The 19947-nt window shown below is 55.3% G+C and overlaps 3 protein-coding genes across 3 annotated transcripts; 2 read left to right on the plus strand and 1 right to left on the minus strand.

Annotated features, from left to right (window-relative positions):
- Window positions 1–1733: 1733 nt before the first annotated feature.
- LOC116494123 (C-factor-like) lies at window positions 1734–6259 on the plus strand. Its single transcript, XM_032195833.1, has 6 exons — window positions 1734–2017; window positions 2208–2259; window positions 4926–5113; window positions 5394–5552; window positions 5814–5924; window positions 6146–6259. The coding sequence occupies exons 1-6, from the start codon at window positions 1874–1876 to the stop codon at window positions 6257–6259; spliced, it is 768 nt and encodes a 255-aa protein (XP_032051724.1). The 5' UTR covers window positions 1734–1873.
- Window positions 6260–6745: 486 nt separating this feature from the next.
- Window positions 6746–8633, minus strand: LOC116494133 (C-factor-like). The gene is made up of 6 exons (XM_032195846.1): window positions 8487–8633; window positions 8069–8120; window positions 7802–7989; window positions 7352–7510; window positions 6960–7079; window positions 6746–6859 (listed from the first exon to the last, which is right to left on the minus strand). The coding sequence occupies exons 1-6, from the start codon at window positions 8631–8633 to the stop codon at window positions 6746–6748; spliced, it is 780 nt and encodes a 259-aa protein (XP_032051737.1).
- A 2635-nt stretch (window positions 8634–11268) lies between these two features.
- Window positions 11269–19748, plus strand: LOC116493920. The gene is made up of 14 exons (XM_032195577.1): window positions 11269–11326; window positions 11441–11570; window positions 13960–14084; window positions 14658–14748; window positions 14887–14966; window positions 15236–15280; window positions 15873–15907; window positions 16619–16773; window positions 17009–17096; window positions 17450–17533; window positions 17862–17960; window positions 18247–19013; window positions 19288–19364; window positions 19615–19748. The coding sequence occupies exons 1-14, from the start codon at window positions 11277–11279 to the stop codon at window positions 19676–19678; spliced, it is 1890 nt and encodes a 629-aa protein (XP_032051468.1). The 5' UTR covers window positions 11269–11276; the 3' UTR covers window positions 19679–19748.
- The last annotated feature ends 199 nt before the right edge of the window (window positions 19749–19947 follow it).

Raw genomic sequence — 19947 nt, forward strand, 5'->3', positions numbered from 1 at the left:
ACTGTTGTAACCCACAATTTGAGTTGTATGTGTTGTTAGGAAGTACTACAGCAAGAACAACTTTAACCAAGGAAGGACAAGCTTCACAAGAAACAGTGAAAGTGCTGCAGTGACCTGATCTGGGGTGGCTTTGGCATGCAAAAACTCAATGCAACGCACCACCTCTCCTGTCCTGAGTCAACACCATAACAGACAGAGGCCAAGTCACAAACTAAACACACTCAGTGTACATGTTATGGACATTTTATAGATGTTTTACAAGGGTGGTCCTCTCCAACCAGCATGGTTCCGCAGGTGTCTTGACAGCATTGTGCTCTTGTAGATTAGTCTCATCTCTTCCCTACAGCATCCCTTCTGGCTGCTCTTGGAGCCCTTCTGGCCCCAAGCTGTGTTTCCTGAACCATGAGCAAGTCTGAACTGCTCTCTTGCTTGGCCTTGGTTGCCATCAGCCACTTCCAAAGGTCACTTGCTGCTTGCTTTCCTCAGCTTTGCTGTCCTGCAGCTGATCCTGGTCCTTCAGCCCTCTTTGCTTGTATCAGCTGTCTCCTTCCCAAGTAGCCTGGAAGGAAAAGAGGAAACTCCAGTCTTGTTGGTTCCTAATGGCAGTTCTGCTCTGGGTGCCACTTTGCTCCTGCTCAGCAGCAGGAGCAGGCAAGTCTGTACAGTGCAATTGCTTGCATGGGTGATGACACCCTCAATAACACCTTCTGCAGTGGGTCTGAGTTAAACGCCAACCAAATCCACACCCAGCAAGCTTATTTATTTCTCCATGGCCACAGACTTCCCACCGAGAGGGAAGGAACCATCACTGCTTTTTCCTCTCCATGCTCTTTTCACTTGAAAGTACATCTTCCAATCTTAGAGCCCCTTTGGCATCTCCCAGTTGCTGGCCCGAATATTTATTTGGCGAGTGCCAGACCTGGAATCACCCACATGTGCAGGGAATAGCCCTGTCCCTCTGCCTGGCTGAGCAGGGCTGGGCAACAGATGTGTGTTTTGGCCACATCCAGATGTGACAGATCCATCCCCACTACTTTCCTCTCCCCACTTAAATTCGGGTTGCTCCAATTCCTCAGCTAAGCACATCCATTTTGGCTGAGACTTTTTACGTGGCGGTTCTTTGTTTCCTTTAGCACGTTACTCACTTCTGCCTTCTGTGTCCCCAGGCTGGTCTGGGCTGCAGGAGCCTTGGCTTTGTGGGCACCTGTTGGTCTGCTAGGCATCCAGCATTGTCCTCCTGTGGACGATGGGTGATGGAGTGAGGACAGGAAGATGGGTGAGGGCTGTGGGCTTGGTGCCCAGCAGCAGGAGGATGGGGCTGCAGGGAGCTGAGGGACTTCTCTGCTGGCTCCTGGGTGAAAACGTGTACAACTTGAGCCTGCTGCAACCTCACTGCTACAAGCAGAGCTCTGCCCTCCCTCTGCACCCAGGCTGGGCTTCAAAAGGTCTTAGATTATCATCCCCAGGTTCAACTGTCCCAAACTCATCTCCCATATCAGGAGATCACCAGCCACAGCCCAGAGTTGGACCTGCTTGAGTCTCTTCCATTTCTTGGTTGTGTTTCCAATGCTCTTCTGAGCTCTGAGTAGAGGTGCCTCTTCAGATTTGGGAGCTAGGGCTTTATTGATGTCAAGTCTTGGGCAGCAGGCAATGCAGTAGACATGTGGCCTTATGATCACTGTTCCCACCCTGGTCCCCCAGCTCTGCCCAAGGCAGGCAGGGTGCCAGGGCTGCTGCTGACACCATCGCTGTCCCCGTGGGTGCCCAAAACCACACCCTGGACTGTGCCCATGCTCCCATCACGCCAAGGAGGTGGCAATCCCGCTGGGTGCAGCCTGTTTGTCACCACCGTGACAGTCTCACCACCTCGGAGATGGCCGCGCTTCCTCGCAGCGTCCTGGTGACGGGGTCCAACCGGGGCATCGGGCTGGAGCTGGTGAGGCAGCTCGCCGCCAGCCCCCAGCCCCCTCAGCACATCTTCGCCACCTGCCGGGACCCCGATGGTCCAAGAGGGAAGGTCAGTGCACGGGGATGTCCCCAGGCCAGGCCCTTCACCTGATAACTCCCCCAGCAAAAGCAAAGCCACCACGGTCTGCTCTGGCTGGGGTGACCCGTGGACAAGGATGGGATGGGTGGGAACCTGTGGCTGGGACCACAGCGGTGCCACCGGTGACTTCTAACCCCCTGCTCCATCCCTTTGTCTCCAGGCCCTGCGAGCATTATCCGCCCAGCACCCCAGCATCAGACTGGTCCAGCTAGGTACGGTGCAACCTCCCTGCCCACGCTGGGCATGCTCCTGGCCCTCTGCTCACCGTGGGGATGGGAACGGGGACAGCTTTGCCAGACCTTGGTGGTGGTGGCAGCTTGGGAATGCCTGGGAATGTCTGGCAGAGCTCCCCACACGCTGAGCTGTCCTCTGGCTGGGTGCCATCAAACTGGCTTCAGAGGGAGGCAGAGGTGGGTCCAGACCAAGTTTCAAGGGAAAGGCATGAGATGTGTTCTCCAAGGTGCCCCAGTTTGCCTAGCGTTTTGGGTTGGGATGCACAGGTTCACGAACCAAACAGTTCCTGAGTAGCAGGGTTGGGTTGGTGTATCTTTGGAAGTGGCCACGGTCACATTTCCTTTGGTATTGATAAAAGGAGAGAAAAGAAACAGGCTAAAAGGACACATAGGAAATGTGGCCATGCACTGGTGTTAGCATCCCAGGTTGCTGCTCAGGCTTAGAGGCATGCTCCTTTTTGGGATGTCTGCTGGGTTCAGTGACAAACAGACCTGGAGAGGACAAAGACAAAGTGAATTTTTAGCATTTCTTAACAAAGCAGGCACCCCTGAAGTCAGTCTATACTAAAAATATCTGCAACTCTCTCTCTTATAATTGAATAGATTAATGAAGTAGAAAATCTTCTTTGTAATAAAAAATTAGCATCTCCAAAAATACCTGTGAGCCCCAACTGGCATTATGTGATAGGAAAAGCAAACCTACTTTGCTCACTGAAGCATAAAGGGGACATCTCAAGGGGTTGTCCATGGAATGAAAAACCTTTCCAAAAACACACGCACTCCAAAAGACAGGCTATAATGTCCCAAAATAAGCTAAACAAACCAACCAACCAAAACAAACTCTGTCTTAAGGAATGGTTAACTTCAAACTGATAACAGTAGTGATCTTTTCAGAAAGGAAAGAATTTAACTCTAAAACAAGCAAGTCCTGTCACATTCTTTCATTCTCAATTTCTTTCTTTCCCTTTCTAATCCCTTCATTTCTTCCAGCTGAAAGCCGAGGCTTCTGGGTGTGCACATGGCTTGTAGGCACGTTTCAGCTGTGGTGGAGAGGAGTTAAGAGGTTGCCTGAGGGTAATTTGGCTGGTCTAGCAATAGGAACGTGATTGTCCCACATGCCTGACCCCCTTCTCCCTTGGAGCAATGACTTGGCCAGTCCAAACACAGAAATTAATCATTCACCCCAGCCAGCAGGCAATCCCTTGCATGTGGTGGAGTGACAGAGTCCAGAGCTCTGCTTGTTCGTCGCCCAAAACGAAGTCACCAGAAAGTGTGCCGTGAAGTGTCATGAAGCTGATGATACATGAAATGTTCATGCTGAAATGTCCACGCCGAAATGTCCGGGCTGTTGTCGTGAATCCCATGGCTGCTTCCCCAGCAGCCAGGCAATGTGTTGGCTGGGGGAAGGCTTTTGGTGCCAGCAGCACCAGCCCCGAGCTGACAGGCACCTGAACACGTTTCAGCTCTCGCTCTGCATCCTCAGCCCAGAAGTCAAAGTCCAAAATCACAAACAGCTCCGAATTCAAGCCAGGTGTTGAGAAAAAGATGCTGGTTTCATAAGGGAATGCTAATCTTCCAAAAATCTATGCTGCCCTGTGGATAATTAACTCCCACACTGCAGCATTTCTCATCAAATCCCACAGACAATTTTCTCATCAAATTCCCCCCACAATGTTCTTATAGCACCTCCCGAAAGGCCTGTGCTGCTGGAGTGAGTCCCAGTCACTCAAATGCTTTAAAAGAAGACTCGAGGTCTTCAACCACCACCATAAATCCACCAAACTGGTTAAAAATGCCAAAAAAAAAAAGGTGCCCAAGGTGCCCATGCACATGAATATTCATGGAGCTTATGGTCCTGGTGGTGCACTTGTGATATAAAAAAGCAATAGAGATGTTAAATTTTGGTCTAACCTGCCCATTTCAGATGTGTAATGTGTTCATGTGACCCCTTTTAAACGAACAATGGGTGTTTCTGTGGAGAAAGTACTCATCAAGCAATGCAGATCCTGACAAGCAAATCCACAAACTCAAGCAACCAAACACAAACTTAAAAAACACCACCCCTACTGGTTTCATGAAAAAAAGGGGCAAATAAATCTTAGCAGGTTTTCAAAGAGATCCAAACAGGTGCTTATCCCTGTTATAAACATTTCAGGAAAATCAGTAGTTCTGGTTGCTGGAGAGGGCTTGAACCCACAGCCTGGGCTGGAGCATCTGTAGAAGAGGGGAGGCTGAGAATCTGCAAGCAAATGTTGCAAGTCCTAGGAAGTGGTGGTGTGGAAGATCAATTTTAGCACAAATTGTTAAAAAAATAGATAAGATCACTCTAAATGATCTGAGTGGATATCAACCAGGAAAGATCTTTGTGTAATTCAGTAATAAAATGAATCTGTCCCCAATACATTAGCAGCCCCAATGGCCACTGTGCAAATACAGAAGGACACCAAGAGCGTCCTTTATTATTTCTCCAAAAATGCTGTCCATCATTTAAAAAACCTGTACACCCAGCTGTGGTTGGCTCCTAGCAGAAACGACACATGAACTACATCTGGGAGCTTCAGTGTGCAAGGACCAAGCACCTCTTATAAAATAACCCTTTGGTTATTTTGCCAGGTATAGTTCTGTCCTTCTTTTTGCCCCGGCAGACACAGTGGACCTGCCCAGCATCCGCAGGGCCGTGCAGGTGGTGGAGTCTTGTCTGGAGGGCCAGGGCTTGAACCTGCTCATCAACAACGCCGGCATCGGCTCGCACGCCACGCTGCAGTCCGTGGACTCGCAGGAGATGCTCGCCGCTTTTGCCACCAACGTGGTCGGGCCCCTCCAGGTCGCCAAGGTATGCGAGGGCTTTTGGGGGTTCTCCTGCACGGGGAGATGCTCTCCTGGGTGGAATGAGCCACGCTGATGGGAGCAGGGCCGTGGCTGGGGGAGCAGAGAGGCTTGAGGAGCAGCATCTCCCATGCTTTGCTCCTCCTGATGGCTCTGGCCTGGCCCATCCTTGGGGCATTTTCCAGCTCCTCCTCCATGGTCTGCAGCCATGGTGTGAGGACTTTCAGGGCAGGCCTGAAACCCTCAAAAGGGTCTGTATTAACAGAGCGCGGGTGTCCTTGTGTCAGGAATTCCTGCCGCTGTTGGAGAAGGCGGCGAAAGGTGCGCAGAAGACAGGGCTGAGCTGCAGCAGGGCCGCGATCGTCAACGTGTCCTCCAAAGTGGGCTCCATCGGGCTGTGCCTCGGGGTGCTGGAGGCCCCCATGTACCCGTACCGTGCCAGCAAGGTGAGGGGCTGGGGGAGGCGCTGGGGACCATGGAGGGGAGCTCATGGGACCCCCCCACCCGCCCCAGGCCACCCATCCCCAGCCTGGTCCTCCAAGGGTGAGCACGCAGAGCACCAGCCCAGGCTGTGCCCATGCTCCACAGCAGGGCAAAGCCCATTTCCCACCTCCACAGCCCTTCAGCTGCAAAATGTCCCCCTCCCACCCACACGTACCCAGCTCCCTGAGCCCAGTGTGGTGCTGGCATGGCCGTGCCTCTTCCAGGCTGCCCAGAACATGGTGACCAGGTGTCTGGCTGCAGAGCTCAGGGACAAGGGGATCTTGTGCACGGCGATCCATCCCGGCTGGGTGAAGACGGACATGGGGACAGAGCAGGTACTGTGCTGTGCAGGGGAGGGGCAGCGGTGTTGTGTCCTCTGCTGCTCGGTGGAGCTGAAGGCCTGGGGGCAGCTCCGAGGTCTGCCTCCACAAGCACCCTGCCCTGCTCCAGCTGGGAGGAAAGGGCACAGCAGCACCTGTGCACACTCCAGCCTGGTCAGACCCTGCTGCTCACCATGGGCCACGGCAGTGACACCGATCCTTGTCCTCTTCTGCAGGCACCCATGACGGTGGAGCGCAGTGTGCAGGGCATCCTGGCGGTGCTGGGCAGCCTCTCACAGGAGACCTCCGGCGCCTTCCTCGACTGGGAAGGGAACAGCCTGCCCTGGTGACAGCCAGCTCAGCCCCCCACGTCTCTCCTGCCCACCCATGGACACAGGAAGCAGCTTCTCCCCCTTCCACACTGCACGTGTGGCTGTGCAGCGCCCTGTAGCCCTGCTCTGCCCACACTGACTGTCCTTGCTCCATGCCCTTGGACACCTCAGCCCCTGTGGGGACCCCTTGCTGGCTGGATCCTGTGCCCCTGCCTTGCTTGTGCTGCTCCCAGAGGGTCATTTCCAGCAGAACACATGTGGGTATCCCCAGTATGGGCAGGGGACAGGAGCAGTGGGCACTGACACGCACACAGATGAGTGGGACCACCTGGGAAGGAGCTGCCCTCTCCAGGCTCAGAGTGTGGCAGAGCCTGTTGAGTGCACAGACAGATACGGACGGCAGCACTGCTGCTTTCAGACAAAGGTTTATTGAGGATATGGTGGAGAATGGGAAGCAGCAGAGGGGCTGCTGCCAGGATCCGGGCACGAGGCTGTGCCAGCGTCTCACCAGGGCAATACTTTCCCTTCCCAGTCCAAGAAGGTCCCGGTGTCCTTCTCAGAGAGGGAGGAGATCACCTTCAGCATCCCTCCTACGCTCTCATCTACTGTCAGGGGGGGCTGCAGGGGCAGAGAAAAACATGTAGCTCGGGGTGACAACAGCCTCCCATGGAAAACCAGCACAGGGGCTTGGATGGACCTGCTGTGGTAAAGCTCCTACCTTCTTTCCAGCTGCGTTCCCCATGTCCGTCTGTACCCAGCCGGGATGGAGAGCAGCACAGAGGATGCCGTGTTCCCGGTAGCCCAAGGACTGGCACTTGGTGAGCATGTTCAGAGCAGCCTGCAAGGAGACACCACAGGGATCAGGGTGGGGAGGGGACGCATTAGACCCCACAGCCGGGGCAGGCAGGGCCAGTTCCCTGCAGCAGCTCTGTCCTATGAAGATCCTCTCGATTAGGTCTGGGACCAGGCACAGGGATGTGCCTTGAGAGGGAACCAGTGACCGACTGGAGCTCAGCCGCAGCGGTGAGAGTTGCAGGGACTGAGGGGAAGGCTGGGAGGTGTGCAAGATCCTTCAGAGGAGAAAACGTCCCGGTTCGTGCCCAGCAGTACCTTGCTGCAGCGATATGAAATAGCTTGTCCATACTCCCAGCAATAGACGTCCTGAATGGAGCCAGCATAGCTGGACATGTTGATGATGGCTGCCTTGCTGCAGCTCAGCCCCGAGCCCGGGCTCCCCTGGGCAGCCTTCTTCAGCAGGGGCAGGAACGCCTGCGAGGAGAGGAGAAGCGGGGGGTCCACACAGAGGCCGTGCAGGGGAGAGGACCGGCTCCTTCTGCAGCGGGCAGCGCCGCCACCAGCACCGCCAGCAGCCGCTTTCCTCTTCCCCCTGCCCCTCAGCACCAGCCCCAGTCGGTTCCACCAGCTTCTTGTGGCAGCTCGGGAGTGCCGGGCCCGTCACCAGCACAAGAGCGGAGCTGGGCCCTGTCCCACCGGCCCTTTCCGTCCCCCTGGGAGATCCAAGGGGCAGGGATGTTCCTGGAGCTGTGGTGAGGGCCTCACCTGGCTCAGCAGCAGGGGCCCAATGGTGTTGGTGGCGTACACCTGGGCCATGTCCTCCTGTGTCTTACTGTCAAATGATTTATAGTGTGAAATCCCGGCATTGTTGATGAGGAGGTTGAGACCCGAGTCCTTGAGGCGCTCCCCGACGCTGGCTGCAGCCGCCTTGATGCTGGCGGGATCGGTGACTTCTGCAGAGCCAAGGCGGGGAGGTGAGCAGGGAGCCCAGGCAAGGGACCCTCAGCCTCGGGGCACAGCCTGGGCACCTACCGAGTGGGATGATGACCAGGTTGGGGTGCTTGGAAGCCAAGTTCTGCAGCTCCTGCAAAAGACAGGATGATGTGGGCACAAAGAGGCAGGGCTGGCTGCACAGAGGCTTTGTCCCAGCACTGCCTCACGCCCAGTGCCCCGCTCCCCATTGTTTCTGCACCTCCTGCTCCCTCCGTGCACCACGCGTCTCGCCCTGCCCACCATGGCCATCACCTGCCCCAGCAGCAGAAGCTCCCCGTCTGGCTCCGAGGAGCCCTGGGCACCCCAGGCACAGCTCATCCCATGGCTGTTCTACCCCAGCTTTCTGTGCCCCTGGACTGGGCTCAGGGCTGCAGCCCCATGATGGAGACCCTCACACAATCCTGCCTTGCACCGGGTGCTGCCCTGCCCTGCTGTCCCCCACCACCACCAGCCTCACCTGTGCTCGCTGTCCCTTGGGGTCCCGGCAGGCTGCAAAGACCCACTCGGGTGGGTTTGGCAGCCCCAGCAGGTGCTGGACTAACCCCAGGCCGATTCCTCGGTTGGCTCCAGTCACCAGAACGGAGCGGACACGAAGCCCTCCCATGCTGCTCTTTCTGCCTCTGCACGGACTCTGAAGGTGCCTTTCAGTCCTCAGTTACCTCGTATTTTCCCAAGAGGGCTTGTATCTGCTCTTTGCTCTAAGGCAATATTTGCAGTCCCCCAGCCTCTTGGCTTTTTTCCACAGCCTGGATCCACCTTTTCTGGTGCTGAGTGACAGAAGTGGTGCCCAGCGTCCTGTCCAGGCAGGGAATGCCCTGGGCTGCGGGTCTGGATAGCCGCTGCTCATTACCAAGCCCTCTGACGCACTCTCTCCTCTGCCCCACTGTCAGCAAGAAAGCTGCCTCCACTCCCAAGGCCACATCAGCGCAAGCATTCGCTCCGAGTCGCAGGCACTGGGCTGGAGTCACGTTGCTGCTCTTTGTACCTTCCTCTTCTCGGCTCCACCAGAACGTGAGCTGCTTGTTTTCAGGGCCAGAACTACCGCTGTTCCCCCATGGAGGTGCCTCCTCTCTCTTGGGCCACCAGCTTCTGTTCCTCATGGTCAGACAGGCAACTACGGATGTGTGGACCATGTGCAGCACAAGTTATTGACCTTAATTTGTGCAACACCAAAGCCACGGGCGGGGACAGAGCAGCGAGGAGAGGTGAGTGCCCCTTATCTACTGTAACAGGCTGGAAAACCCAGGAACCCTTCCAGCTCTGACTGGAAACCCTCCCGAGCTGCCCAGAAGAGACCTTTTGCTGAGGGTCTGCTGTACCAACCGGTCTGATGCAGTTTAAGCTGGAAGCGTGAAAAAACAAAATTCACACCCAGCACACAGCAGACACCCAATCCCAGGGTGGTCCCAGTGCTCCTTGGCTTATGTCTGTGCTGGTGAGGCTGACCTGATCGGAGATGATGGATCAAAGTTCTGTCTTCCAAAGACAACATTTGACTGGTCATCACAGGAGCTTTGGGGCCATCCAGAATGTCCCCCAGGACCTCAAGCTGTGCCTAAATTAGTAGATGAGCATCACCAGTGTGTCCACACAGGCTGCTTAACAGCTTGCAGGTGAGAATCTGAATGTAGCACAAGCTCCCCAGGTGTTTTCTGCTGCAGCACTGACCACACCATGCACAGACAGTTTGTAACAGCAGGAGGTGTTCCTGGAGATGCAGAAATGGTCATGTAGGACAGTCTTCTGCACCTATCTAAGATAGTTAGGAGGTGTCTTGTGGATAGTTTAAGGAGATGAAGAACGGCAGATCATGTGTGTGCCACAGCAATCAGGCAGGACCGGCTGGGTGCAAGCTGGGGGAGTCTCCCCTGCCCCAACAGGAGATGATGCTGCATGAGAGACTCCTGTCATCATCTGCACAGTGACCAACCATCCCATTAAGAGATTTGCTTCTGCGTTAACTTCTGTGGAGATCCCAATAAACTAGGCTGCTTGTGTTCTGAAGCCAAACACTTGCTGTCTGCTCCTCTGTGTGGCAGGAATTTGTCATGGCATTTCAGGGACAGACTGTGCACGCTGTACCCAGCCGGGTCCTCACCCCAGCCTCCAGACTGAGGGCCAAAGGAGGCCGATGGGGGCAAGCCACGACCCTCACAGCCCCGAGCAAGGAGGGATTTCAGTCTGGCGAGAGCCCTTCTGTGCCACCAGGCATCTTCTGCGACACTTTGGCTGCAAATGAAAAGCCAAGGGCCTGTGCTCGGCCAGCAAAGGAACCCACCGTACTCTGCTGTGTCAGTGAGGTTCGCAAAGCCCTGCCTGGAGGAGGCGTTTGCTGTCCCCTTGGCTTCTTCCCAGGTGGGCTGTGCTGCCTAACTGCAAGATTTGAGCACCTGTATGGTGTTAACATAAGAGGAGATGGCAAGCGGGGAGGACCCTCCAACTGAGCGTTATCGCACCCTGCAACAGGTTCCCCAGGGAAGCAGTCACTGCACCAAGTCTGTTGGAGTTTAAGAAGCATTTGGACTGTGCACTTAGTCACATGGTCTGAATTTTTGGGTGGAACTGTGTGGTGCCAGGAGTTGGACTCAACCCTTATAGGTCCCTTCCAGCTCAGGATACTCTACTCTAACTCTACTCTAACTCTACTCTAACTCTACTCTAACTCTACTCTAACTCTGAGACTCCTTCCAGCAGGCGAATGCCCATGGAGGACTGGCACTCGGGCAGCTGAGGAACCCCTGGAAGCACAGGAAAACACAGCATTTCAGGTGGGTTATCAGGAAGAGGTTCTTCACCACGAGGCCGTTTGTGCACTGGAACAGGCTCCCCAGGGACGCAGTCACGGCACCGAGCCTGTTGGAGTTTTAAGAAGTGTTTGGACTGTGCTGTTATTTACATGGTCTTAACTTTTGGGTAGACCTGCAGGCCAGGAGCTGGGTAGACCTGCAGGCCAGGAGCTGGACTCCATGATCTTTACGGTTCTTTTCCAACTCGTGAGATTCCAAGAATCAACGAATTCACTGAAGAACGACCAAACGGCAACCAGCAACGGTCCAACACCAGGAACACACCCGGTACCGGGCCGCTACTGGGACGTGGGACCGGCTCCGGGACTCGACTCCGGGGCACGGCTCGGCCCCCCGCAGCCCCGGAGCCTTCTCCCCGCCCGCCCCGAGCCGCTCCGCCCCGGATACTGCGGGGCCCGGCTCCGTTTCTCTTCCTGGGCCGCGGCGGTGTGGGGCGGGCAATGGCGGCGGCCGCTTGCCCTGGCAGGGCTGAGGCGACGCCGGGGGCGAGGTGAGGCGAGGCGGGGAGCGGGGCTGGGGGCTCGGGGCCGGGCCCGGCGGCTCCGTGAGGAGCGGAGCTCGGCTCCTTCCCCGATCCCGACCGCCTCGCGTCGTCCCCTCGCAGGTTCGTGTACGAGAGCAAGAGCCTGTCCGCCCCCAAGGTGTACGTCCTGCAGCCCTGGATCGCCAGCCTGCTGCTCAACTACGAGAAGCGAGACGCCGGCGGGGACCTGCTGGCCGGGCAGGTGCTGCGGGTATGTGCCGAGGGGAAAGCAGCCTGCCCCGGGGTGCTGGACTGGAGCTGGAGGAGCTCCTCTGCCCCTCGGTGCTGTCCGGGTTGGGTTCTGCCCCCCTGCATGTGCCCGCTCACAGAGTCCGCAGCCTCCCCTCCTCCTGCTCTGCTTTGCTGGGGGAGCGCGGGCAGCGGGTCTGGAGCCCCCCGCCCTACCTGGTGTGAGAAAATCGCAATTTTCTTCACACAGGATCTTCTTCTTTTATCCATGATTGCAAGGGTGGGTGTCCTGCCAACTGGGAGTGCATTATAGCAAACAGATCATAACCTTTAATTCATAAGCAACTCAACTCCCCTCTATACTATATACATACAATGTTTTTTTTTCAACCCTTTAATTTCCCCCTTTTTCCTTTTTTCCCCCTTTTCTTATGTTTTGAGAACCTCTGATCTTTGTTTTGCTGTTCTCACACTGCTCATCCTGTTTTTCCCAAGCTTCCACCTTATTTTGGCACAGTGAGGCCTTCTACTGCCCACTTACCTACTTAGCATCTCCCCTTATTATGACTACACAACTACTTTGGAATACAGAAAATTAGTTTTCTGCTGCAAAAACACAGCTTAGTTTCTCACACTGGGGCCTGGAGGGACCCCGAGCCGTTCCTCTCCTCCTCCCTCAAGTCCTCCTGCCCCGTGATTCAGGCTGTGGGGCTCCTGGTGGCAGGACCTGCCCCTGTGCAGCCCTTGCAGAGCTTTTGTGCTGAGGTTTTGATGGCTCATCTACCTCAGGTGTCAGGAGAAAGCCGTAACGAGGGAACCTTTGTCGGTCTGCTAGGTGTCATAAATGAAGAAGGAGGGAAACAACCGAGCTGAGTCGGTGCTGCTGACTCCTTTCAGACCTTGGAGGTGTGATGCCCAGGGAGGAAGGGTGAGAGCTGCGTATGGATGTTTGCTCTTGCTCCTCCACCTCACAGCGAGCACTGTGGAGAAAGGCAGGCTGAATTATCATCAGCTGCGGACTCACTAACGTAGTCACATAACTACAAGTTGTGTGAGTAATTTGGTTATGTTAATATGTAGATAGCAGAATTGCTAACTGCTATCCTCTGATGCTTCACAGTCCCCTCTGTGATGTGGCCAGTGGGCTGTGTTTTGGAGAGGTTGGATGAAGATGTGGTGAGATACCCAGCCACACAACTGGACATGAGCTTGGCAAGGGCAGGACATGCAGTTTCTTTCTTGTGCTCAGTTGTGATTATGGTCTGGCTGCTGGAGAGTTGTATCCTTACAGAAGGATGGCAAAAGATGGGTATTGTCTTTTTTTTTTTTTTTTTTTTTTTAATGGAGGAAGAGATAAGATGGGAGAAAAAAATGACAGCTAGAAGACCCTGTGTTCCTGTTCCTGACCCTGTCTGAAGATGGGGAGGTGGTGAAATCGCTGCAGTTATGCCTAACTTCTTCCTTACCTGTTTTGGACTTGTAGTTTCCAAACCTACACTCCTTATTTTTGTATTTTTTTTTTTAATTTATTTTTATTTATTTTTTTTTTTCTAACCAGTCCTGTGAGCAGCCCTGTCTCTTGCTGGTGCCAGGGATTGTCAGACTCTCATTGCCAGCACAAGGTCCCAGCTGGCCACAACTGATCTTTCGAGCATGGTGTGCGACACTGCTCTCTGTGCTGGTATTCAGAGTTGCTTCCCTTTGTCTCTTGGCTGGCGGATGATGAGGACAAGAGCATCTTAAATGACACGTGCACATCTTTTGTCAGATGCCAGTGGCATTTGTGCACAGTGTGATGTGCGATTTCATGTCCCCTCTGTGAGTGAAGAACATGAACCAAGCCATAGGTGTGTAACAGGGACTGCAGTGCTTAGGGCAGGCCAGGACTGACCCACAGCTCCCAGCCTGCTTGTCAGGTATGTGTGGGACGTGGAGAAGCTCCTTGCATCCATCAGGGGTTGCGCTGATCGAGTGGGTACATGGCTTAGAATCAGTTCAGGGTTGATACACCAGGACCTTTGTAATTCTGCTCAATCCTGCTGCTCTGTCTCTCCCTTTGCTTTGCTAGAGTGCATGTTGCAGGCCTGCCCAGCTCCTTTTGCTTGAATTCCTGCTGCTGGGTTGGGCAGAAAAATGCTTGGCTGTGCCTTCTCTCCCCCCTTACTGTTGACCACTCTCTCACACAATGCAGCATGTCTCTTATCGTGTCTTGGTGCTGAGCCTGCCCGGTCCCACCAGGGGGCATGGGCACATACAGCACCCCTTGGCCCTGGGGCAGTCTTTATCATCTGGCTTCACAGGGAATGGTGAACTTCTCTTCTAAAAGCCCATGCTCTCATCCAGGCACTCCTTGTTCACTGGCAAGTCAATGGGTGACGCTTTTTTCCCCCCCTCCCCAATGTTTTTGATAGGTTTTGAATGACTCGAGTGTTCCAGACCAAGCTGGAGCACTCCAAGATGCTGAACTACAAGTCTCAGATGGGTCCTACTACATCCGAGTGGTCATTACAGCTGAAGCTCTGCGGGCGGAAGAAAAGTGGGTTCTGTCGTGACTCGGCTGTGGCTGGGACAGCAGCTCTCCACAGCTGCTAGTGGGGCTCCTGCCTGGTCTTTTTTCAGGTTTTGTTAAGCCTAATCAATAATGGGGTGGGAAATCAGTGTGAAAGAGGCAGCTGCTGCTAGATGGGGCCAGCTGGAATTCTGGCACTTGGTGCTGCAGTTATGGCTGGCTAGGAAGTGCAGGGATCGATGGCAGAAACGGTGATGCCATATTAACGTGATCAGAAATGACTAAAAAGCCTTTGCAAAAGGAGTTGGAGTGTTAACCATGATATCCTGGGCTGCTCCTTCAGTGCTAGCAGCTTTCCTTGGCTTCTCCATTTGGACATAACCTCTCTGTTTTTCAGCTGGGGCAGTGATAAAAAAGGCAAGGATAAAAAGCAGCTCTCAGCATTGTGCTGCTCTCAGTCCCTGACATTCGTGCTGAGAAATATTCCAGCATGCCCCCCCTGTAGTTGGCATAGCCGTAAGGGGAGCCCCAGGATGTGTCTGGGTGGTCTGACTCCATTCTTCATCCCTCCAAGACAGTCCTTTTCTGTTCTTTTTCTAGCACCCACATTCACCTTAAGCTTTCCAGCCTTCTTTGTAGAATTATCGTCTTGCAGAAGTACACGGTGTGTTTCCGGGAGGAGGCCAGGCTGGTGAGTGCTCTGAGGAATGGAAGTAATTTGAGGCTGGAGGGTTGTTAGCAGGGCTGGGCTGGGTGCTCGCAGAGGGAGGGAGCAGAGCTGTGGCTGCTCGCCTGTGCCTCACGGGACTCATGTTGTTTACCTCAACAGGAGGACTGCGAGTTTTATCTCACCGCCCATCAGTTCATCGTGCTGCCCATGGAGAGGCAGAGGATGGATTCGTCCAACGGGTACGTCCAAGGTGCAGGCTGGGGCTGGAGCTGCGGGTCAGTGGGGCTTGTGCATCTCCCCAGAGCTGGGGAGCTGGTGTCTGCCACGCAGTGCTGAAGCTGGGAGCTCTTGGCACAGCAGCATGCACCAGGCTAAGGGATCTGCTGCTGCAACCTGGTTGTGATAGAGATTTTTTGTCTCTTTGACAGAGGAATCTCTGTGTTGGGAGCTTTGAAGGAATGCGTGCATGGGAGAGCCACATCAGTAACTGTCTTCTCTGTTGTTGCAGGAACCACGAGCCCTCTGTGCTGCAGAAGATAAAGGAGCTCTGGCTGTAAGTACAGGGCTGGCGATTGCCAGGGAACACACACACACACACCACGATGAGAACGTGCAGGCTCTGAATGTGGTTAGAGTGGGCTGGTAAGGGCAGGTACATTGTGGCAGTTCCTCGTTAATCTGTGGGACTTGCTGCCCTGAGATGTGACAGAGCTGAGCAGAGAGCACAAAATGAGTCACTATCACGGGTAAGAGCCTGCTGACACTGATTCCAACCCCAGCCTCTTAAATGGCAGAGCTGGAAGAAAACACCTCTGGGGAATGTGTTCCTACCAGCCTGGGGCAGCATGCCTGAGCGCACGTTTGTTCTTCTCTCTCACCTCTCCTAGGAAGCCCCAGTTCTGGAGATCCGGAGGGGTCTCCACTGGTCTGTCCTCAGGAATGAGGCCCCTTCCTGGGTATTAGAGGGATATTGAGAGGAGCCTGGGGCTGGATCTGGCACCAGCAGGGAATCCACTAGTTCCACAAGCCTTTTCTCCCAGGACAGAGTGCTCAGTCTGTAACGCCCTGCAGCAGAGAGCTGCGAAGGGCTGCTGGCTTGCATGTGCCTTGGTCCTAACCCTTTCTCTTATCCTTGGTTATTGCAGGAGGAGTGCCTCTCTGGGGACTGCTCCCAGCTCAGGTAAGCAGTTGTGGGGGGCACACAGTGCCGTGGCTGCCTGCTGGGGGCTCGTGGCCCTTCTGAGCGTGGTCTGTGTTAAGCAGATGTAGCACAAACACAACCAAATGTGCCAGTGAGCTGAATGACCGGGCACTGCGCCTGCCTCAGCCTGGCTCTGCTGGCAGACTTGAGCCTGCTCTCGCCCCAGAGGTCAGGGAGGGCCTGCCCTTGGCTGCCCAGATAGCAAGAAGCAGCATTGTGTGTGTTTCCTGCAGGAGCCAGGCTTGGTCCCACCCACCCAGGGCACTAGCACAATTTGTGCCAGAGCTCTGCTTCAGGGGCTGCCCTTGGGCTGCAGCGTGAAGGGCTCCTTGAGCTCCCCACTGCCCCTCTTGTTCAGGAAGGTGCCTGCATGCGTGAGCTGACTCTAGCTCCGAGCACACCTTTGTATTTCCCGTGGTCCTGGTGGGGTTGTCTGACCAGAAGCAGTGGTGTTGTCTTTGTCCTATCTGCTTCTGAAATGGCTGCCTGATGTAATCCATGTAGTATGTTGGGAAGGTATGTGAGGACCTCTGTGGTATGGGGAGAAAAAATGCAGGACATGCAGTTTTGTGTTCCCATGGGTTTCATCGCACCTGGCAGTCACGCAACAGAAAGTAAAATCATTTGCAAATGAGGCTTGCCTGAACCGAGGTGTCCCTTCCACTAACACATGTGTTGTTCTTGCTTCAGACCCATCCATCTCACAGCTGATTGATGTGATAGGACAGAACCAGCTTGAGACTTTGAAGGAAAGTGCTGAGGAATGCTTGGATTTACAGGTGTCCAAAGAGACAGAGAAGGACGAGCTTCCCGTGACCCAGTGGGAGGCAGAACTCAAGAAAGAGGTCAGTCCAGCTGCTGCAAAGTGCCTGGTGTGGATGGAGCTCTCTCTGTGACCGTCTGGGGCAGGGCTGTGACAGCTCGTGGTGGGGATCTTGCTCTGGAGGGGTGGGAGAAGGAAGGGGAAGAGCAGTGGGCGGATCCAGAGAGCGAGATGGTGTTCGGCTGCCAGCTGTGGGTGAGCTCCTGTAGCTTGAGTGAGACTGAACAGCAAAAAACAAGTAATGCTTCTCATTTCAGCCACCTGAGGACACCTTCACGGTCCCAGCCAAAGTCCTGGTAATCCCTCCTGAGGAGGAGGCGGTTGATGGCGATGCTTCCAAGGCAGGTGAGTGCTGTGGCTTCGTTTGGAGGGTAGGCAGGTCAGCAGTTCAAAACCCAGTCAGGTGAAATAAGGGACTTGTTCATGGTTATGGACTGAGCACAACAGTTGGACACCTAGAAGGTGGAATTTTGAAAGCTGCAGGCCCCAGGATTGCAGAACACCCTGAGAAGTTTGTAGTTCTCTAGGTCCTGAGCCTGCTTGGCACCTTCCTTTTCTCACTATCCCATTCCTCACACTGCTGAGGTGCTGGAAGTGCTGCCAGGTGCCTAAGATTTCTCTGGGAAGGGGAGGAGAGTTCCTTTGCTCTGGCTGTGCAGCGTGCTGGTGTGTGAGCAGCAGTGTTCCTTTCATTGCAGATGATGTACGTGGAGCATCTCCTGAGAAGGACAGCTATGACAGGACAGTGCCAGATGACCAGACTGGCATCTCCCAGCCCAGCTGTGAGTAGTGGGACACGCAGATCCCATCCAACCTCTTCATATTTTCCTCTGAAGTCTGCTCAGCCCCTTCTGCCCTTGCATTGAGCAGAGGAGGTACCAGCAGGGCCAGGTCTCTGGAAGACCAGGACTCCCAGCACTGAGTGAGCAGGGAGCAGTCCCATTCCTGCATCCTGTCCTGCCTGCTCTCTGGGCACTATCTCCACTGCCTGGATGAGGCCTTGGTCTGCACAAGCTCAGAATTATTTTCAGTTGTTGCAGGGTTGGGAGTAGACAACAGCTTTCTTGGTTCTGCACCGAGAAATCGCTCACCAAAATCACTTCTCTGCAGCTGCAGAGTCAACGGTGGTGTCAGGGAGCTTAGATCCATCGCTGGACAATCCTTGGAACATGCTTCCCACGATGTCTTTGACTCTGACCTCTTCAGAAGGTGAGTCTCCGTGCTGTGTGGAGCCCACACGCTTTGCTGGGAGCAGACAGACCCTTTTCTGTCGCTGCATGAATGCACAGCTCCTCCTTGGCTCTGGCTTTCTTTCCCCTGGCCAGAAAGTAGTGCTGTGCCTATCTGGTGTCCGCAGTGGTCCCATTTCCCTCTACCTGCCTCGTTGCAGCTCTGATGCTCGCCTCCCCTGTCTCATGTACTGGGTGTTACCACCAGCAGCGTGCCCCTTGCCAACATGACAGTTTTTTGTTTGTTTTTTTTTCTCATTTACCAGAGCAGTCCTTTCAGAACAGCTCTCCACGCAGGCCGCAGGACCAGCAGGACGTGGCTGCTGACAGCAACACCCCTGACCTGCTGGAATCGTGTGGCCATGACTCTCCCCAGGGCCTGCTGCAGGCTGCCCCTGCGCAGGCTTCATCTCCCTCGCTGCTCTCCTCGTACGGCAGCATCAGTCCTGTGAACGCTGGCACCACCTGGGCAACATCAGCTGCAGAGGCAGCCTCCAGCTCCCCCTGTGCTGCTCGAGGCCCGCTGGTTTTGGAGGACTCCCAGGCCAAGCTGCCAGCTCTCTCTCCAACATTTCCCGTCCTGCCCAGCAACCCCCCGGTGTCCCACACCAAAGGGGTGCCTCACCAGGAGCAGGCAGACTCCAGCGGCACAGCTTTCTCTCCAGACATGCTGAAACATCACCTGGCTCACGCCAGGACCCAGGGAGGAGAAACCCCAAAGGAGAGCAGGAAGGCCAAGGGTGCCAAGAGGAAGCAGGTGGTGGGAGGTGGCCCGGAGCTGCCTGAGGGGTGGAGGTCCCTCGGTGGACTGCAGCAGAAGCAGCCTCGATGCGGTGCCTTTGGGGGCATGGGGAGAGAGGTGCGCAGGAAGCTGGAGTCCACGAGCACAGAGGGAAAGAAGAAGATCAGAAGGGAAGAGCACAGGCCACAATGCAGAGAGGAGTCCCCAGAGGAGGAGGAGGAGGAAGAAGAGGAGGCAGCCTCAGTGAGCGGCCCCAGCTCCACGCTGGAGCAGCACAGAGTTCTGCAGCCGGTAAAGATGAAGCAGCGGGTGCCTGGCTCTGTGGGAGACGGGCAGCTGAAAGCAGGCTCAGCACAGCCCTCCTGGCTCCTGGCAGAGCTGCGGGATGTGGGGAGGACCCCTGGCACCAGGGGCACTGGGTGAAGGGAGCTGGGTGGGACCCAGCCCTCGCTGGAGCCTCTCCCAGGTGAAATAAGAGTGGAAGGTTCAGGAGCTGAGGGAGGAAGGGAGGGACAGGAGCGTTTCTGTAGGCGCACCAAGCTCACTGTCCTCTTTGCTTCTGCAGTACGTGAGGGACAGGCCGCTCCAGTACAAATACAAGGCCCCAAGCCCTGAGCTCTGCCAGCAGATACGATCTGTCAGGTCAGTGCAGCGACGGACCCTGCCCTCTCACAGCCCTGAACCCTGTGGCCACTGCTGTCACCCTTAAAAGCCCACTAGCCCCGTGGCACCTGGGCACTCCACCTTGCAGCCCAGGGGGTCCCTCTGGCCTTTCCAACTTCCCTGCATCAGGTCCTGAGCTTGTCCCACCCCCCTGCAAGCCCATCTGGGCACCGTTGTGTGTTCCCAGCTGGGTTCCCTTCTCATCCTGGCTCCCGTTTTGGTTTTGCAGGATCTCCAAGGCGATGCTGAAGTGGGCGTGCTGGATTCTCACAGACAGGGACGTGGATGCCTGAGCCGAGACCACCTGGAGCCCAAGTGCGCTCTGAGCGGCCTCTTGTCTCATTTCTTGATCAGTTCAGCAAACTGCGTGGGAAGAGCAGGTGGGGGGGCGGGTGAGGGGACCAAGACCCCTGTCCCTAAGGGGGGGACTGGCCTGGATTCAGAGACCCTGGCTCCAGTGCTGCCAGGGAGATGACCTGCTGGAGTCCAGCACCCCCAGCCCAAGGAGGGGGAAGGCATCTGTTCAGGGATGCCAGAGCGCATGAGCTGGGCTCACTCCCAC

This window comes from Aythya fuligula, chromosome 12 (assembly GCF_009819795.1).
Source record: "Aythya fuligula isolate bAytFul2 chromosome 12, bAytFul2.pri, whole genome shotgun sequence".
NCBI classification, from domain to species: domain Eukaryota; kingdom Metazoa; phylum Chordata; class Aves; order Anseriformes; family Anatidae; genus Aythya; species Aythya fuligula.

Excerpts from the sequence above, each read along its gene's own strand:
- LOC116494123 (XM_032195833.1), top strand. The coding sequence starts at position 1,874 with ATGGCCGCGCTTCCTCGCAGCGTCCTGGTGACGGGGTCCAACCGGGGC. Across the intron at positions 5,114-5,393 it reads GGCCCCTCCAGGTCGCCAAG|GAATTCCTGCCGCTGTTGGA; the intron begins GTATGCGAGGGC and ends TCCTTGTGTCAG. Across the intron at positions 5,925-6,145 it reads CGGACATGGGGACAGAGCAG|GCACCCATGACGGTGGAGCG; the intron begins GTACTGTGCTGT and ends CCTCTTCTGCAG.
- LOC116494133 (XM_032195846.1), bottom strand. The coding sequence starts at position 8,633 with ATGGGAGGGCTTCGTGTCCGCTCCGTTCTGGTGACTGGAGCCAACCGA. Across the intron at positions 7,990-8,068 it reads CCTGGTCATCATCCCACTCG|AAGTCACCGATCCCGCCAGC; the intron begins GTAGGTGCCCAG and ends TTGGCTCTGCAG. Across the intron at positions 7,511-7,801 it reads GGCCCCTGCTGCTGAGCCAG|GCGTTCCTGCCCCTGCTGAA; the intron begins GTGAGGCCCTCA and ends CTCTCCTCGCAG.
- LOC116493920 (XM_032195577.1), top strand. The coding sequence starts at position 11,277 with ATGGCGGCGGCCGCTTGCCCTGGCAGGGCTGAGGCGACGCCGGGGGCG. Across the intron at positions 11,571-13,959 it reads TGGCCGGGCAGGTGCTGCGG|GTTTTGAATGACTCGAGTGT; the intron begins GTATGTGCCGAG and ends TGTTTTTGATAG. Across the intron at positions 15,281-15,872 it reads AAGATAAAGGAGCTCTGGCT|GAGGAGTGCCTCTCTGGGGA; the intron begins GTAAGTACAGGG and ends TGGTTATTGCAG.